This window comes from Ordospora pajunii, assembly GCF_021821965.1.
Source record: "Ordospora pajunii strain FI-F-10 chromosome Unknown Cg_07, whole genome shotgun sequence".
NCBI classification, from domain to species: domain Eukaryota; kingdom Fungi; phylum Microsporidia; family Ordosporidae; genus Ordospora; species Ordospora pajunii.
Window position 1 is genome coordinate 12,813 of NW_026848126.1, and position 15,334 is coordinate 28,146.

At 41.8% G+C, this 15,334-nt stretch overlaps 13 protein-coding genes across 13 annotated transcripts; 9 read left to right on the top strand and 4 right to left on the bottom strand.

Annotated features, from left to right (window-relative positions):
• Positions 1–66: 66 nt before the first annotated feature.
• HK407_07g11670 (uncharacterized protein) lies at positions 67–1,644 on the top strand (the record flags this gene model as incomplete). Its single annotated transcript, XM_060421137.1, has 1 exon — positions 67–1,644. The coding sequence occupies one exon, from the start codon at positions 67–69 to the stop codon at positions 1,642–1,644; it is 1,578 nt and encodes a 525-aa protein (XP_060276633.1).
• A 132-nt stretch (positions 1,645–1,776) lies between these two features.
• HK407_07g11680 (nucleoside-diphosphate kinase) lies at positions 1,777–2,220 on the top strand (the record flags this gene model as incomplete). The annotated part of the gene is made up of 1 exon (XM_060421138.1): positions 1,777–2,220. The coding sequence occupies one exon, from the start codon at positions 1,777–1,779 to the stop codon at positions 2,218–2,220; it is 444 nt and encodes a 147-aa protein (XP_060276634.1).
• An 89-nt stretch (positions 2,221–2,309) lies between these two features.
• Positions 2,310–3,338, top strand: HK407_07g11690 (uncharacterized protein; the record flags this gene model as incomplete). Its single annotated transcript, XM_060421139.1, has 1 exon — positions 2,310–3,338. The coding sequence occupies one exon, from the start codon at positions 2,310–2,312 to the stop codon at positions 3,336–3,338; it is 1,029 nt and encodes a 342-aa protein (XP_060276635.1).
• Positions 3,339–3,466: 128 nt separating this feature from the next.
• HK407_07g11700 (CCR4-NOT transcriptional regulation complex protein) lies at positions 3,467–4,153 on the bottom strand (the record flags this gene model as incomplete). The annotated part of the gene is made up of 1 exon (XM_060421140.1): positions 3,467–4,153. The coding sequence occupies one exon, from the start codon at positions 4,151–4,153 to the stop codon at positions 3,467–3,469; it is 687 nt and encodes a 228-aa protein (XP_060276636.1).
• Positions 4,154–4,303: 150 nt separating this feature from the next.
• HK407_07g11710 (hemolysin III-like integral membrane protein) lies at positions 4,304–4,954 on the top strand (the record flags this gene model as incomplete). The annotated part of the gene is made up of 1 exon (XM_060421141.1): positions 4,304–4,954. The coding sequence occupies one exon, from the start codon at positions 4,304–4,306 to the stop codon at positions 4,952–4,954; it is 651 nt and encodes a 216-aa protein (XP_060276637.1).
• A 111-nt stretch (positions 4,955–5,065) lies between these two features.
• HK407_07g11730 (uncharacterized protein) lies at positions 5,066–5,929 on the bottom strand (the record flags this gene model as incomplete). The annotated part of the gene is made up of 1 exon (XM_060421142.1): positions 5,066–5,929. One exon carries the CDS (start codon positions 5,927–5,929, stop codon positions 5,066–5,068), a length of 864 nt encoding a protein of 287 aa, XP_060276638.1.
• A 63-nt stretch (positions 5,930–5,992) lies between these two features.
• HK407_07g11740 (aminoacid permease) lies at positions 5,993–7,177 on the top strand (the record flags this gene model as incomplete). The annotated part of the gene is made up of 1 exon (XM_060421143.1): positions 5,993–7,177. The coding sequence occupies one exon, from the start codon at positions 5,993–5,995 to the stop codon at positions 7,175–7,177; it is 1,185 nt and encodes a 394-aa protein (XP_060276639.1).
• A 192-nt stretch (positions 7,178–7,369) lies between these two features.
• On the top strand, positions 7,370–9,160 carry HK407_07g11750 (uncharacterized protein; the record flags this gene model as incomplete). The annotated part of the gene is made up of 1 exon (XM_060421144.1): positions 7,370–9,160. The coding sequence occupies one exon, from the start codon at positions 7,370–7,372 to the stop codon at positions 9,158–9,160; it is 1,791 nt and encodes a 596-aa protein (XP_060276640.1).
• A 66-nt stretch (positions 9,161–9,226) lies between these two features.
• Positions 9,227–10,741, top strand: HK407_07g11760 (sec1 protein; the record flags this gene model as incomplete). The annotated part of the gene is made up of 1 exon (XM_060421145.1): positions 9,227–10,741. The coding sequence occupies one exon, from the start codon at positions 9,227–9,229 to the stop codon at positions 10,739–10,741; it is 1,515 nt and encodes a 504-aa protein (XP_060276641.1).
• A 57-nt stretch (positions 10,742–10,798) lies between these two features.
• Positions 10,799–11,644, bottom strand: HK407_07g11770 (LEM3/CDC50 protein; the record flags this gene model as incomplete). Its single annotated transcript, XM_060421146.1, has 1 exon — positions 10,799–11,644. One exon carries the CDS (start codon positions 11,642–11,644, stop codon positions 10,799–10,801), a length of 846 nt encoding a protein of 281 aa, XP_060276642.1.
• A 673-nt stretch (positions 11,645–12,317) lies between these two features.
• HK407_07g11780 (elongation factor Tu) lies at positions 12,318–13,592 on the bottom strand (the record flags this gene model as incomplete). The annotated part of the gene is made up of 1 exon (XM_060421147.1): positions 12,318–13,592. One exon carries the CDS (start codon positions 13,590–13,592, stop codon positions 12,318–12,320), a length of 1,275 nt encoding a protein of 424 aa, XP_060276643.1.
• A 64-nt stretch (positions 13,593–13,656) lies between these two features.
• HK407_07g11790 (uncharacterized protein) lies at positions 13,657–15,048 on the top strand (the record flags this gene model as incomplete). The annotated part of the gene is made up of 1 exon (XM_060421148.1): positions 13,657–15,048. One exon carries the CDS (start codon positions 13,657–13,659, stop codon positions 15,046–15,048), a length of 1,392 nt encoding a protein of 463 aa, XP_060276644.1.
• An 80-nt stretch (positions 15,049–15,128) lies between these two features.
• HK407_07g11800 (uncharacterized protein) lies at positions 15,129–15,311 on the top strand (the record flags this gene model as incomplete). Its single annotated transcript, XM_060421149.1, has 1 exon — positions 15,129–15,311. The coding sequence occupies one exon, from the start codon at positions 15,129–15,131 to the stop codon at positions 15,309–15,311; it is 183 nt and encodes a 60-aa protein (XP_060276645.1).
• Between the last annotated feature and the right edge of the window lie 23 nt (positions 15,312–15,334).

Here is a 15,334-nt window from a genome sequence, read left to right on the forward strand (position 1 = left end):
AATAAATCTATTTATCCAAAACATTTTGCCATGAAACAGACGAAAATGGCCGAATGAAACGCAGTGATGTTAATGCAAGTACTGGTAAACAACATAAATATTGGAATGTTGATGCTCCTCTGGATACAGTTTGTTATCTGCAGTAGACTACTGCGATTGAAAAACAAGGAAGACATGTATGCTACAAATACTGATGGAAACCTGACTCTACAATCGCCAAAGCTACCCACATTATCGAATCAGCACGTGGTAATCCATAACAGAGCGTTGTATTTTTTCAACGATGGAGTATACTACACATTGGCAATGGCCCAGGGAGGGCTTGAAATCAAGCTGATTGCTTACAATGCAATCGACGATCGAGGAATACGGTTTCTTTTGTCAGCGCCTGATTCCCAGGTCGATGAGCACAAGAAAACAATCAATCCTTTTGAATATCTGTCTCAAGGCAGGCCAAAGGATGGACGGCGGTCGAGGATAGAAAATCGCACACGTGATGACCAGCACAGAGCCCGTTCTATGAATGACAAAATTGCCCACAGGCAAGTACCTCGTCGGTATACCGACTTCCATGCCGCCGAGGGAAGGCCTGAGGGAGAAGCATACATTGCAAAGGCAACTATTGAAAAGCAAAAGCAGGTCAATCACGACGGAATCAGCACGAATACAAGCCGTGTTGGCGTGATTATCAAGAATAACGCAATTGCAACCGATAAGCACGAGGACGATGTATCTGATGCAGCTAAAAACGATGCTGAATTCGGTAACAAAGCTAGGGAAATGCCAAAGGTGGATGCTAGCATTGCCGAATACTTGAGTGTGGAGTCGAGTGGTGCACAAAAGCGATATGGATCATCAAGAGTAATTGAGCATCTGGTTGAAAGCGACTCGAAGATGGACTATCATGAGTTTGGATATGTGATAAAAAACGTGAATGTGAACGAAGTTGATGGGGAGGGCAGCTTCCTTCTTGTTGGCAACAATGACTCCTGTGTGACATACTACAAGGATTCGTTTATATTTATGCCTTGCTCAAGCTCCACAGACCAGATATTCAAGCTGGAGTCTGCAGAAGATGTTTTAAAGAAGAAAGCAGCAAGTCGTTTCGGCCAATATGATTATCATGGCAAGAGTGAGGCGGAAAACGAACATGAGCATTATGCAACTACAGAGAGGAGGGAAGCAGCTGGGCATGATGCCCATGGAAGTTCATATGGCAAGAGTTTCTCAAGGAAGGCGCTTGCGCATGGCGATTATGGGCTCTATGCAGATGAGAAAGGTGCTAGGGGGCTATCTAAAAGTAGCCATGATGTTCTGCATGGTAATGGATATGATGAGTCAGGCTCCAAAGCAAAGCCTTACAGATACCTGGATGATGATCTGAAAAAACGAATAATGAGCAGGGCAAAAGCAAGCATTGGGGTAGATAATGTAAAAGTAAATGAAGAGAGGATGGACGAGCAGAAGCCTGTAGACGATAATTCTGGCTCTGAAAAAATAAACGAGAATGCAGAATCAAAAAAGCACGTGGCCGAGCATGTGCTTATACCAGATGTAGAGAAAAAAACAAGGAGCCGCTTAGAAGGTGATGTTATGGGGCGATTTAGAAAGCTATTGGCTGGAGAGTTCGAGGACGGCATTTGAGCATGTCGTAAGCAGCAAAGGCTCATTTTCTATCGATGCTTGTTTCTAGAATGGAATTAATAATAAAGTTAATGAAAGCTATTGATGATTGATATTGATGAGTGTAATTGTTGGCATTGCGGAATACCCTGCATGGAGAGAACATTTATAATGATCAAGCCTGATGGTGTCAAGCGTAGACTTATTTCAAGTGTAATTGAGCGCTTTGAGAAGAAGGGGCTTTACCTAACTGCCTGCAAGTGTATGACTCCCAGCAGAGAGATCCTGACCGAGCACTATGGGCATCTATCGAAAAAGCCATTTTTTGAAGACATGGTGAATGGGATGATGTCTGGAATGGTTCTTGCAATGGTATGGAGCGGCGATAATGCAGTGTCGATTGGAAGGAGTATACTTGGGGAAACAAACCCACTGACAGCACCGATGGGAACCATTCGAGGCGATTATGGAATTAGCATTGAGAAGAACATTGTGCACGGATCTGACTCGGCTGAGAATGCAGAGAAGGAAATCAAGCTGTGGATTGGAACTGATGTCCAGGCTGTTGTTCCTTTTGATAAAGAGTGGATTTATTAAACTTTATTTGAATAAAAGCCTTATTCGTATTTTTAGTTTTGGTTTGAAAGGGTTTGTGAATGGAAAGCGCATCAGCCCAAGACAAAAGCATGACGAATTCCGATGCCATAGACGATCAAAAAATTATTGACGAAGATGAAGAAAGCCACAAGTTGTGTGTACGTAGAAACAATGTTAAGAATCTTGGCAAGCAGCTTGATGAATTTTACAATAGCATTGCGCCTACAAGTGCAGAGATTAAATGTAGGAGATACGTGTTGAAGTGCTTAGCAAGTGCCATAGAGTCAGGCATTCCAAACACGAAGGTCGTACCTTTTGGCAGTTTTAGCACTGAGCTTATTATCCGCTCAAGCGATATAGACATTGGAGTGTTGCTTCTTGATCCGCAGATGGAGATGGAGCCTCCAAACAATTATTTGGTGAAAATCAAGAGTATTCTATCGAATCATAAAATTGTTGAGAAGAGATCTATTTTTCACATTTGGAGCTCAAGGGTGCCAATAATCAAGTTTCGAGATAGTATTTTTGGATTTAAGGTAGATATTTCGATGAATCAATCAAAAGGCGTAAAGGCAGCTAGGTTTATGAACGATATTCTGCAAATGTATCCGCAAATGAAGATGTTTACGATTATGCTGAAGTACTTCTTGGCACAAAGAAACCTTTCAGATGCATCTACAGGAGGACTGAATAGCTACTCACAGTTTCTACTAGTCATGAATTTTTTTGTGATGAAGATGGATGAGAGTGGGAAAGTAGTTTTTGATGATATTGGTATGCTATTTCTTGAGTTTTTTGAGTTCTATGGATACAAATTTGTTAATTTGCCTCCTCAAAGCGACTCACTGCCATTATTGAGAATATTCGTCAAGTACGAGTCGATTCTTTCAATTGAGGATCCCACTGATCCAGGATGCGATGTGGCTATGGCATGCAAAAAATATGTTCAGATAAAAAGCGCGTTTAAGCGTGCATTTGTTTTCATGAGCATTGCCATCGAAAAGGAAGACCATTCAAAAGATATTTTGTCAATATGGTTCAATAAAGACAAAAAAGAGGCATACGAGCGAGAAAGGATCGACCTATTGCACTCTGAGATTTTTAGATGTAGGCAATAGGAATCGTTGCGTTGTTCATTTTATACTTAAAATAATTCTTTATGTATGTTTAATAAGAAAATAGAAATGTGAATTGTGATGGTTCAGTGGCAAACAGTTGGACTATGGCATGTAGTGCTGTCAGGGTTCTACCATTCAGAGCATTCAAGATACTTATATTCAAATGTAAAGTCACTTTTCTTCATGAATGACCATGTTACATCATAATCGAAAAACAAGAAGTCTCCTCTTTCGTAGTCTGATGTAATTAGCTTTGGCTCATCTAGGCGCTGGAACCATGTGAAGTACTTCGTATGAAACCTCCATGAATACAGTTTCAACTGGGCTGCAGCGTAGTACTGCTGAATTGTGCCCAGTTGTGAATAGAAAATAAAAAAAAGTGTGTCAGTGTCAAGCTTTTTGAACACATCCTGGCTCTCAAATATGTATAGAGGTGTTTTAGGGAAAATGTTTGGCATATTGGCAGGCTTCATAGGCATGTATCTATTTTCAAGCTCTTTGAAGTTTGGAATGTGAACAAGTGAGTTCGCTGTTTCTATTTCATAGAAACGCCTCCTTGCTGTTTTCTCATCGTCTATATTTTGTGATCGGATCCTCTCCTTGTTAATTTCCTCTATCTCGGCATCTATGCAGCTGAAGTCGAACTTCCTTGTTAGTTCATAGTTCTTAGGTGCCACATCTTTTTTCTTTGTTCCCAAAAGCATGGCTGCATTCTTCCAGACCTCCTCGGGCGTAAGGCTTTCTCTGGATGCTGGCTTGGCTATATTCTTTTCTCGTCTACTGTCATCCCTCTTACCATCGAAACTCCTTCGCATGCCTAGGGATGGCCATGTTGTTTATTAAAATTGCCATTCACTATGCATGCAGCCAAACACGCTCGAGCCATTTACATTCCATGATCATATAAGCCAAACCCAAATAATCAGATTAATACCTGAATCTTATGCCGTCCAAAACAGATAGCCATGCACAAGCCTAGATTCCGTGGAAGAATACACCAAGTTGCGTTTTACATCACATTGGCCAAGACACTTGTATACATCATATGTTCAATCGTAAAGCAAGGAAGCCCAGGGATTTTGATATACCTTATCTCCCAGATCGTTTTGTTTGGCATAAGCAGCACATACCACACCACAATATGGAAGAGCAAAAAGAACAGGCAGTTCTTCCAGAAACTCGACCACATATCAATATTCATTTTGATATCTGGCACACAAACATCGGTTGCTCTTACACTGATTCCACTCGGCAAATACACAAAGCGCATGCTAATGACAACATGGACAATCTCTCTTTCGGGCATTCTGAAGATCCTGCTGATGAATAACTTCCATACAAACATCGACACGCTTGTCTACATTCTGCACGGCATATCGGTAATTCCGTTCTTCAACATCATCGTAAAAAGCATTTCCTTATGCGATGCACTTCTTTTTATACTGGGAGGTGCCATATACATAGTTGGTGGTTGTATTTATGCAATCGAAAAGCCAAATCCATCGCCTAAGGTATTTGGATACCACGAAGTGTTTCACATAATGACTGTGCTGGCAAACTGGTGCTTCTTCGTGCCTCTACTGAAAAGATACATCACTGTATTTCTAATAAAGTAAAAGTCTTGATTAATACCGTATATGCAGAACGTAATTAGCAATTCATTTGCATAAACACAGACATTCGCACCAATAACATAATATGCAACCAAATAGTTTAATCGTGCCCACTCAACACTTACAATACTCAAGCTCATCGCTAGTTATGTAGTTGTGGATGTCTACAGCAACCTCAACGCTTTCCCTCAAAATGTCACACGGGTCCTCAATGTGCTTGACCAACGCCTCAAGCGCCACACTATTGCCTATTGCACCCAAAGCCTCTGCACACTCATGCCTGACCATTCCATGCTCATTGGCATCATTCATCTTTTCGACCAAATATGGAATCGATTCTTTGTTTCGCATTTGCCCAAACACAAATGAAATCTCATGCTTGAAAAGTGCTGAGCAATCATTCATTGCTTCTCCAAGCGCATGAACAGCATCTGCACTGCCAAGATCCCTCAGGAAAAACATCGCTTGGTATCTTCTGTACATGCACTCAGACATATCCAATAGAATTCGCCTTGCATCTTCAAAATTGCCTTCCATCGGAGGTGCCGGATCTCTCGACCCGTGCTTAGATATCTCGCCTTTTGAGCATCCTCGTTCCCGGATATTCATTCCTGCAATGTAGCATGTCTCAGAAATCGGCTTCCTGGCATGCTGCGAATATCTGTCTAGTATCTGCAGTATATCCTCCGATAACTCAAAATTGCCCAGAGCCTCTCCTGCTTCGTGCCTGACTATCTCGTCCTCGTCCTCGTCAGAAAGAACCCGCATAAGAACATCTTTTGACTCATCCATGCACATTTGTCCAAGCACATATGCTGCTTCATGCTTTAGTAGAACAGACTTGCATCCAAATCCTCCAGCAATCGCACTTACAGACTCCGGTGTCGTTTCATTTCGCAGGTAGAACAATGCTCTCATTCTCTTCGCTATGGAAATCTCATCATCTCTAATAATGTTCGCTGCTGCCACAACCTCCATCAAGGGTGCCGCTTTGCTTTTCATGATGCCTCAGGACGTTCAGTGCATACCACAGACCCCTGTATGGAAAGAAAGCTTGGACAGTTCGATCTGCTGTTTCTATCAATATGCAATATGGTTGGAATAGGCATCTTCAAAACAGCACACTACGTTCTTAGGCACACTGGGTCGTGTGTGTGGTCTGTTGCATTGATTGCTGCATCGGGTGCAATAGCAACAATGTTCGGCCTTTGCTATGCAGAACTCGGATCAACATATCCGTATCCCGGAGGCGACATCAACTACCTCAAAAGAGCATATTCAAAGTATGTGGGAACGGCATACTCAATTGCTTCAATTGCATGGATTCTTCCACTATCTTGCGCAGTTATGGCGGTTACAATCCAAGAATGCTTCAAGGAAGTTGTTGGAAAAAACATATTTATTGCTGTGATGCTTGTGATGATTTCAATGCTGCTGTCATTTGGTGGAAGGCTAGTCACATGGACAGTGCGGATCTTATTCTTCCTCAAGGTTGCCACAGTTGCCTTTCTTGTTATACTTTCTACCGTTTCATTCTTCAAGGCCCGCAAAATATCAAATCCCGCAATACTTGATCCAAGAAACGCCAAGGCAGATATGAATGCTCTTGGCGTTTTGAAGGGACTTTGCTTTACTCAATTCTCGTTTGATGGATGGAACAACGGAAACTACATTGCAAACCGAGTACGGAATCCTGGAAAAGCATTCCCAAGGGTAATTCTGGGATCTATATGGACCACAGCTGCAATTTACGCACTGACGACACTTTCAGCAATGTTTGTGGTTCCATACACCGAGATCATCAGCAATGGAATGTTCATTGAGGAGTACTTCAGGATAATGAGCATCCCAATTCCGTCGCATATGCTCTCGGTTGTTGTGACTCTGATACCAACAATAGGATCCTTGATGTGCTCTCTTATTGTAAGCTCGGGTATTATGGAGTCGCTTTTTGCAGTGAAGTTTTCAAAAAGACTCGAGGTGCTGTCGTCGCTACTATTTTCTCTGGCTGTGTTTTTGTTTTCGATGCTTGAGGACATACACGGGCTTATTAGTAGAATAGCGTTTGGAACGTCTTTTTTCTACTCGCTGTCATGCATTGGGCTTGTGGTTCTGAAGATAAGACAGCCATGCGAGGAGAGGCCATTTAATCTTCCCTTGGCCGTTCCTGTACTGGCATCTGTGCTGGGAATTGTTGTTTGCGGATGTATTGCTGTTTATTCGTGAGGATGCATTAAATAGCTTCAAGGTTGTTAAAATGATTGGCAGTGCTGAATGTATGTTTTAGAGCACATATGATGTCAGGTTTCATGTGATGAGATAAAAGCGTGTGAATGTGCATGGAGCATGGAGCATGGCTGTAGAGGTGTGCATGCATTTGATTCTGCAGATATTGGAGAAACAACACTGTCCCTGATCATGCCACTTAGAAAATCTACTCCACATGAGGCCGTGCAAGCAGTTTACAACAAAATCTTCATTGATTTGCAAAAGGCCTTTATAGACATTGGTAAGATATCGGTGTGTAGAAACATTGAAAACAGAATCACTGTGCATGCAAGGGTTGAACAGACACATAGCATATCCCGCATACTGAAGCTAGTTTCTGGATGCTTCAGGCACTGCCTTAAGATGGAGCTTCCATTGCACCTGTATGCTCTGAAGGCAGATATCTTTAAAAGGATACAAAAGATAATGGACCAATCTGGAGCAGCCATCTCGATCAAAATATGTAGAAAAGTTGAGGTTTATATATGCGGAAGAATTGAGGAATGCCTTGATGTCAGGATGGAAATATTCCAAATGATTGAGAAGATGGTTGGAAGAGTTACAGAACTCAAAAGGACTGCAATGCCTCTTCAGGCAGCTGTTGGTAAAGGACAGAGAGTGTTCTATCGTTCGAGAATAAACTCTGAAGAGTGTCTTGTTTCTTGGGAGGATACAAGCCTGGTTAGAAACAACGACTCAGTCAGCATTTATGGATTACACCAGCATTTTGAAAAGCTTGTTCTTGATGCTCAAAAGATGATGTATCTGCTGCAGTACAAAGCAATTGAGATTGAGAACATCCTTGCATACAACCAGTCGTATATGAGCACGGGCGAGAATGGAAAGCCTCATATTGATGTGGAACTGCGAGGATTCAATGCTCATGATGTAATGAAGGCAAGGAATGCAATAGACCTGCTTTATAATGAAGTAATGAAGCTGGTGGTGTCAGATGTGGATTCATTCAGCAGTGAGGAAGCAATTGTATTTGAGGTTGCTGATACAAGGCAATTTCTTGTGATTGGGGAGAAAAGGTGTCTGATGGGTATGCTTGATGAAGGATATGTGGAAGGCGAGATGGATGTTGACACGGACACCGTTGATTTTTTGTGTGGAAAGAAAAACGGAAAGATAATGAAGATCATGAGAGATGTGGACTGCAGCATCAAGATACAAAAGAAAGAGTGCGGAGCCAGGATTTGCATTGCAATCAGCGGTCGCAGCAGGAATTTTGCACGTGCTTTGGAAATGATTGAGGAAGAGTTTCCTGAAGAGCTTACGTTCCATATTGATGAGAAGCATCACAAGCGAATAATTGGATATGGAGGAAAGAACATACAAAAAATAATGAAGAAGCATGGAGTATACATTAAGTTTATGAGTGATAAGGAACGACGAAGAACTGGATATGCAGATAATGTATTGATGAAGACGCCAAGAAAAAATGCATGCAACCTTTCTGCAATGAAACAAGAAGTGATGGCGTTGATAGGAGAGCCTGATGAAGAGCCTGCAGAGTTTCGGACCAGAATATCGTTCAATGAGTTCTATGATCTTGAGTTGTCGAAGTTCAGGTTTGTTTTTGAGGGTGTTTTAGTCAATAAGATGGAGATGGGAGTGCCTTGCAGCTATTACATCGAAGACAAGCGAGTGTGCCATAAAATTGATGGAGCAGAGCATTCAAACGCAAGCCATAGAGATAAGGCTGATGAATACAATCTGCATAGACTCAGAATACAGAACACAGGTCCATGGCTTGTTAAAAGCTCTGCCGTACTTTGTTTGGAGAAGGTTACTGCAATGCATTGGATTGGAAATGTTGAATGCATGCCGGTGTTTTATTGGCTGTTTGAATGCACAAATAATGTCTTTGCAGCAGGCAATAGAAGTGATACAAAAGAGCAATATGCGTGTGAAAACGATAAAAGATTGTTTGTTTGATAGGCTGGGCCAGGGAAGATATTAAGATATGATCAGCAGATTGTGAAACCATGCATTCGTTTTGGGATGAGTCATGAATGTGAAACACCTAATAAATCTGGATGCGCATTTATCGGAAACATGGACACTCTGCTTAAGGAGAAGATAGATGGTATTCTGCAGATGGGAGAAGGAGTCAAAGCGCTTTTGTTTGACGAGGAAACAAAGGGAATGATGAGCAATATAATACCTCATTCCAGGTTTCTTGAAAATGACTACTTTTTGTTTGACAGCATAATGAACAGGAAAAGAGAAAGGATTCAGGGAATAACATGCATGGCAGTGATACGCCCAGAAAGCATCAAATGGCTTGTTGAGGAGGTTTCTGACCCATACTATGAACGGTATATAGTGCTGTTTACGAATCAAATCGACTCTTTGATGCTTGAAGTGCTGGCTACAAGCGACATCCACTGTGTTGTTAGTGAGGTACATGAGATATACATCGACTTTTTCCGGCAGGACGAGTTTCTGTACACGCTGTTTAGGCGCGGGTCGGAATCATATGAGGGCAGACAGTGCAGAAGAAGAGCTGTTGATGGACTGTTTGCATTTGTAATGAATATGAAGAAAATTCCAACAGTGTTGGTGCAGAATGGATGCAGAGGCCTTTTTGAGGATGCAGAGCAGCTCACTGAAAAGCTGTCTGGATATAACTACGAGCATGGAGGAACAGTGATTATACTAGACCGAGGATTCGATATGTACACTCCGCTAGTGTATGAGTGGAGATACCAGTCGTTGCTGCATGACCATGTGAAGTATGAAGATGGGGTCGCGAAGGTTGGAAAGAAGGCATACCTGGTGGCCGAGGATGACTTTTTCAACGAGTGCAAGTTTAAGGACATAAACGAGGTGTCTGAGATGATAAAGGGGCTTGTTAAGAGGGCGGAGGTCAAGAAGCGAAGGCTCCAGAGTCTGATATTTGATGATCTTGAAGAAAATACAAGGATATCACGGCAGATAGAAGCACATCTTGCATTGCATGCATACATATTGAAAGCAAGCCTGAGATTGAAAGAGCCTAGCGAGATGGAGATGGATATTCTGAGGGGAAAAGCCATAGATAAGAATGAAATAGCCAACTATCTTTTGAGAACAGATGTTTCTAGTGTTGAAAGAAGCAAGCTTCTTGCCATTTATGCACTCAAGAATGGAAAGGACTTGCAGAAAGAGGCAAAGAATTATCCGGATCTTGTAGATGGAATAGAATGCTTTTTGAAGAAATACCCGCCAAGCATGCAAGCATTTATGCCATATAGCTACCGTTTCGACGATGATGTTGATGCGAAGCTTGGATACCAGCCTGCTGTTAAAAGACTTGTTCGCCATTGGTGGGCAGACAGGCTTAATGATAGATATCTTTCTGTTGTAAGGAGTACAGAAAATCCAAAGGACTTTATCGTAGTGTACGTCCGGAACGGAGTCACATATTCTGAGTACAGAGCACTATACGAATTCTACAAATCCAAGGTCTCAGACCATTCAAAAGTATATGTTATTGGAGACTTTATGGTATCTTACAAAGACATGTTTATTTAATCGAATCAGCATACAATGTTCATTGCATGATCAATGCTTTGCAATACTAAAGCAGATCTAATTTATTATATCGTCTGGCTCGTCTTGCAGGAATGATCTGTACATGAGCAGAGAGGCCAAAATCATTATTAATCCAATAAAAATCATTCCAACAGATACAAAATAGTTCTTTGTGCCAATAGCTGACGATTGTGCAATCGTAAGGTATTTTTTTCCATATGGAAAGCTGGATGTGATTCTCAATGTGTAATCTCCGTCCTCGTTGAGATATGCAGTGCCCCAGAGCTTCCTAAAACTCGGAAATGGAGATATGTAAATCCAGTTTACAAATCTCTCGTTGAGATGAAGATCAGGGATCTCTTTGTATTCTGGCCATGCTGGTGGTGCAGCAACCTCGTCGCGCGTATATCCCGACTGCTTTATCGAGTCTTTCTCGGATTTCCATGAAATTTCCTCGGTTTCTACCTCTGCCCCCACTATCTCAAAGCTGTCCTGTGGAAAGCTGTTTGGAAGAATCCCTGCCGGGTAGATCACCCTTTCTCCTTCGTAAGACAAAGGCTCGGTTGCCTTGAGATTCTTTGGTCGCTCTCCCTTGAGCTGGTCATGGCTTATACTTTTGCTATATCTTAGATTTGTTTGGTAAAAATCATGTACTTCTAGGAAGAGATAGACCTTGCCGCTCGGCAGGTATGCTTTGATATCCATGTCTTGTGCATAAGGTATGCTCACTTCAAATAAGTTGCTGTATACAATCGTCGATATGCTTCCAAATACAATGTTCAGTGCTCCAACAAACAAAAACAGAAGTATGTGCTTGCCTTTTGATGTTGGCTTGTAAAATCCATGAAGTTTCTGGGTCAAGAAGTGTCTTTTTATTGCGGAGATATACTCTTGAAAGCTCATTCAGGTTTCGATTGCTATTGTTTGGGGTGCTGATAAGTCGACGGCATGCTCAATCGCATTAAATACAATCAAATTGCAAACAAATAACGTGTCTGGCGAATCAATTAAAAGCTTGAATGCTCGTATGCATATCCTAATCGCAGCCTCGTGCATTCACTTTGCTGCTGCATATGCATTTCACATTCTTGAACGCAATTCATTGCATTGAAAAAATTGCCCTTGATAATGGTAGGTGATGAAGAAGCATTGTAATTTCTAGACTGTTAAGAGAAGAAACCATGGACGATCGAAGAAGAACCGGGGAAGAGTAAGCACGATTCATTGCGACAAGTGTGGACGAATCACGCCCAAGGACAAGGCAGTCAAGAGATTCAGGATCCAGTCATTGATTGAGCAGGCATCATTTGACGACTTAAAACTTGCCACAATATACGATGTGTTTGAGGTCCCGAGAATCGGATACAAGTCACAGTTCTGTATTTCTTGTGCTTGCCATGCCAAGATAGTCAGGGTCAGATCAACTAAGGGAAGAAAGATTAGGTACGGGTTCAATCCAAACAGGGCTGCGAGTCTTGCTCAGAATTAAAAGGAAGCTTTAACTTGAATCTTTCAGTCAATTTCTACCCAATTATTTGAAAAGCATATGCTTACTCAACGGTAAATTTATACCTCATTACTTTATTACTCGTATGACTCCAAGCGCAATTGTTTTGCTTTCCAATCTTAATGCAAACCTCTGTCTTCTTTCGTCATCCTCCTTATTGCAATTAAAGATACATATTGGTGACTCAAGAGCTATCTTTGCAAGGACCTTATCTCCATGCTTGCAAAATCTAATCCTGCTGTTCTTCATGTCCCGTATTTCCTTGACTTTGCATGGCATAGCCACTACTCCTATATGGATAATGCAGTTGTATCCAGAACTAATAACCGCTTCTCCATCAATCAGGTTTAGTCCACATGTAAACTCTTGAGATACTTTGTAATCGCTGTTACTAGGATCAACTATCTTGCCTCCAACCGACAAATCATCGGTATCGTCCCTCAGCTTGAGCCGAACGATATCCCCAGACAATCCCTCATTAATCTCCACATCCTCATCGTCTAGGATGCACATTACATGATTCATTGCATTCTGTGGAAGAACCTTAACCGCCATGTTCGGAGCAACCCTTCCACACTCTATCTTTCCATGCACGTATACCGAGCCCATCAGCTTTATCTTCTGTGTTATTGTAATTGCAAGAGGCGCATCATCTTTCCTAGGAATGCTTATCTTCTCAAGCTCGCAAATAAAAGACTCGCCTTCATACCATGGGCATCGGCCCTTGTCCTTGATATACTCCCCTGTGAATCCGCTCACGGGAATAAATACTGGCACTGCAAACATCTTTTTTACAAATCCGCTAACTTTTTCCCTTATTTCATCAAATCGTTGCTTGCTCCAATCAACACTCGGGTCATCCATCTTATTGACAAGCACAATCAATCTTTGCACACTCCCTGCCTTCAGGAGCAGTATGTGCTCTCTTGTCTGCCCTCCCTTCTCAAAGCCTGCTTCAAACTCATTTATGCGTGCGGACACAACAAGGATCCCAACATCTGCACGGTTTGCTGCATTTATCATTTCAAAAACAAACTGCTTGTGTCCTGGCGCATCCAGGATGTTTATTCTTCGCTTGGGAAGCTCAAAAGTTGCGGTTCCCACCTCTGTGGTCTTTCCGCGCTCCCTCTCTTCCGGATTTGTGTCCAGGCACCAGCTCAAATACCAACTCTCTCTGTTCTGATCCTTTGCCATTTCTCTGTACTTTTCAAGCGTTCTGTGGTCGATCAGCCCCATGTTTACAAGAATCTGCCCACAAATGGTTGATTTCCCTGCATCAACATGCCCTACAAACACAATATTGATCACCTCCTTCTTGCTTATACGCAACTTTTCAAAATCCATCCTATTGGGATGCCATGCATTGCCTCATTTAAATCGCCATGTGAAAATTTTGGGCACTACCCTAATGATATCTGAGTTCTTTACACGTAACCTGCATCGAACAGTTGATTTTCTGTCAAAGGTTGGGCTTGTGTCGGAAGAAATTGATGTGAAGCTTGAGCCAAAAGAGTACCTGTCCTTGACATACCAAAACATTAAAGAGTATCGCAAGGCATACACGTTTCTGCTGTGTAGGGCCAGCAAGCGTCATTTAGAAGAAGTTGTGTTCTGTGAATGCTGCTCCCGCCGCATAAATTTCATAAGAAACATAAATCTGGCCATCCACCTGAACAAGAAGGTGAATGTGCACTGGATTGGTGCAGAAAGGGATGAATTTCTGCTATACATAGAAGGGAAAGTAAAAAAGGATGTTGATGTGTTGGTGCAGGCAGTTTCGATTAATCCTTGGTTTTGGGATGCATATTTGGAACTTGCTGAGCTGATCACACCAGATATTGTTGACTCTGTAAACATATCTGAGGGATTGAGTGACTTTTTCTTTATGCATCTATTCTGTACGAAGATGATCAAGAAGACAGCACGGCCAATTGCTGGGGAGGGCCGTGGATGCAAAAGAAATCAGGCAAGTCTTGGGAGAATATGCGTCAATGTCAACATGAAGCATCCAAACTTGGCAGGCGCCGTTCTCTATCATCAAAAGGACTTTTCGGGATGCATTGAAGTTTTTGAAGAGATAACAAAAAACACACTATATTATGATCTGGATTATGTTGATCTGTATTCGAATGCATTATACATCAAGAATGACGTTAAGGTGATTGCTCTTGCAGAAAGTGCACTTAAGATAAACAAGTATCGATCTGAAACCATGTGTTGCATAGCAAACTACTATTCGATGAAAAGCAATCACGAAAAGGCAATTGAATATTTCCGGCTTGGCGTGCGCCTCAATCCATGCTCTTCGATTTTGCACACTCTTATTGGGCATGAGTATTTGGAGATGAAAAAGATGGAGTGTGCAATAAGCTCGTACAACACAGCACTTAGGCTATGCTCCACCGATTACCGCGCATGGTATAGTGCAGGGCAGGCATATATAACAATGAATATGCATGAGTATGCTCTTTTTTTCATCAAGAAGGCGCTGGAGTGCAAGAGCACAGATCCAATTGTGTGGACTGCATTAGGGCAGTGCTATGCGAGCTTGAAAAGGGCAGAGGAGGCCATTGCAGCCTTTAAGAATGTGATAGAGCTTGAAGATGCCGATGGATATTTGTACATTGGAGATGTATACAAGAACGAGAAGAAGTATATGGAGGCAGTTGTGTATTACGAAAAGTATGTGGAGTATAGTAAAGACGACACAAGAAAAATATGTGTATTTCTTGAAGAGTATTTCAGAAGGATGCATGATGGTAAACGATGCTCATACTATCAAAGACTTGCAAATAGATAATGGAAAGCAAATAAATGCAATTGTGTGCGATTAGCAATTGATGAGCTATTGCTTTTATAGTTTAGAGTATCCCTACTCAGATGGAAAAGAGAGAAGAAATGAACAAAAAACTCGAAGAGAAGCTCAAGAAGTATGAAGACAGCATTATGCATGTGATATCATATAACAAAAAGCTGAAAGAAGCATTGGAAAACATTAAAGCAGAAGAAAGATTGACTTTCGAGTGGCTTTCTATGCTCTCAAATTCCCACCAGAAAGACTGAAGCTAAAAGCAACGATTGAGTGT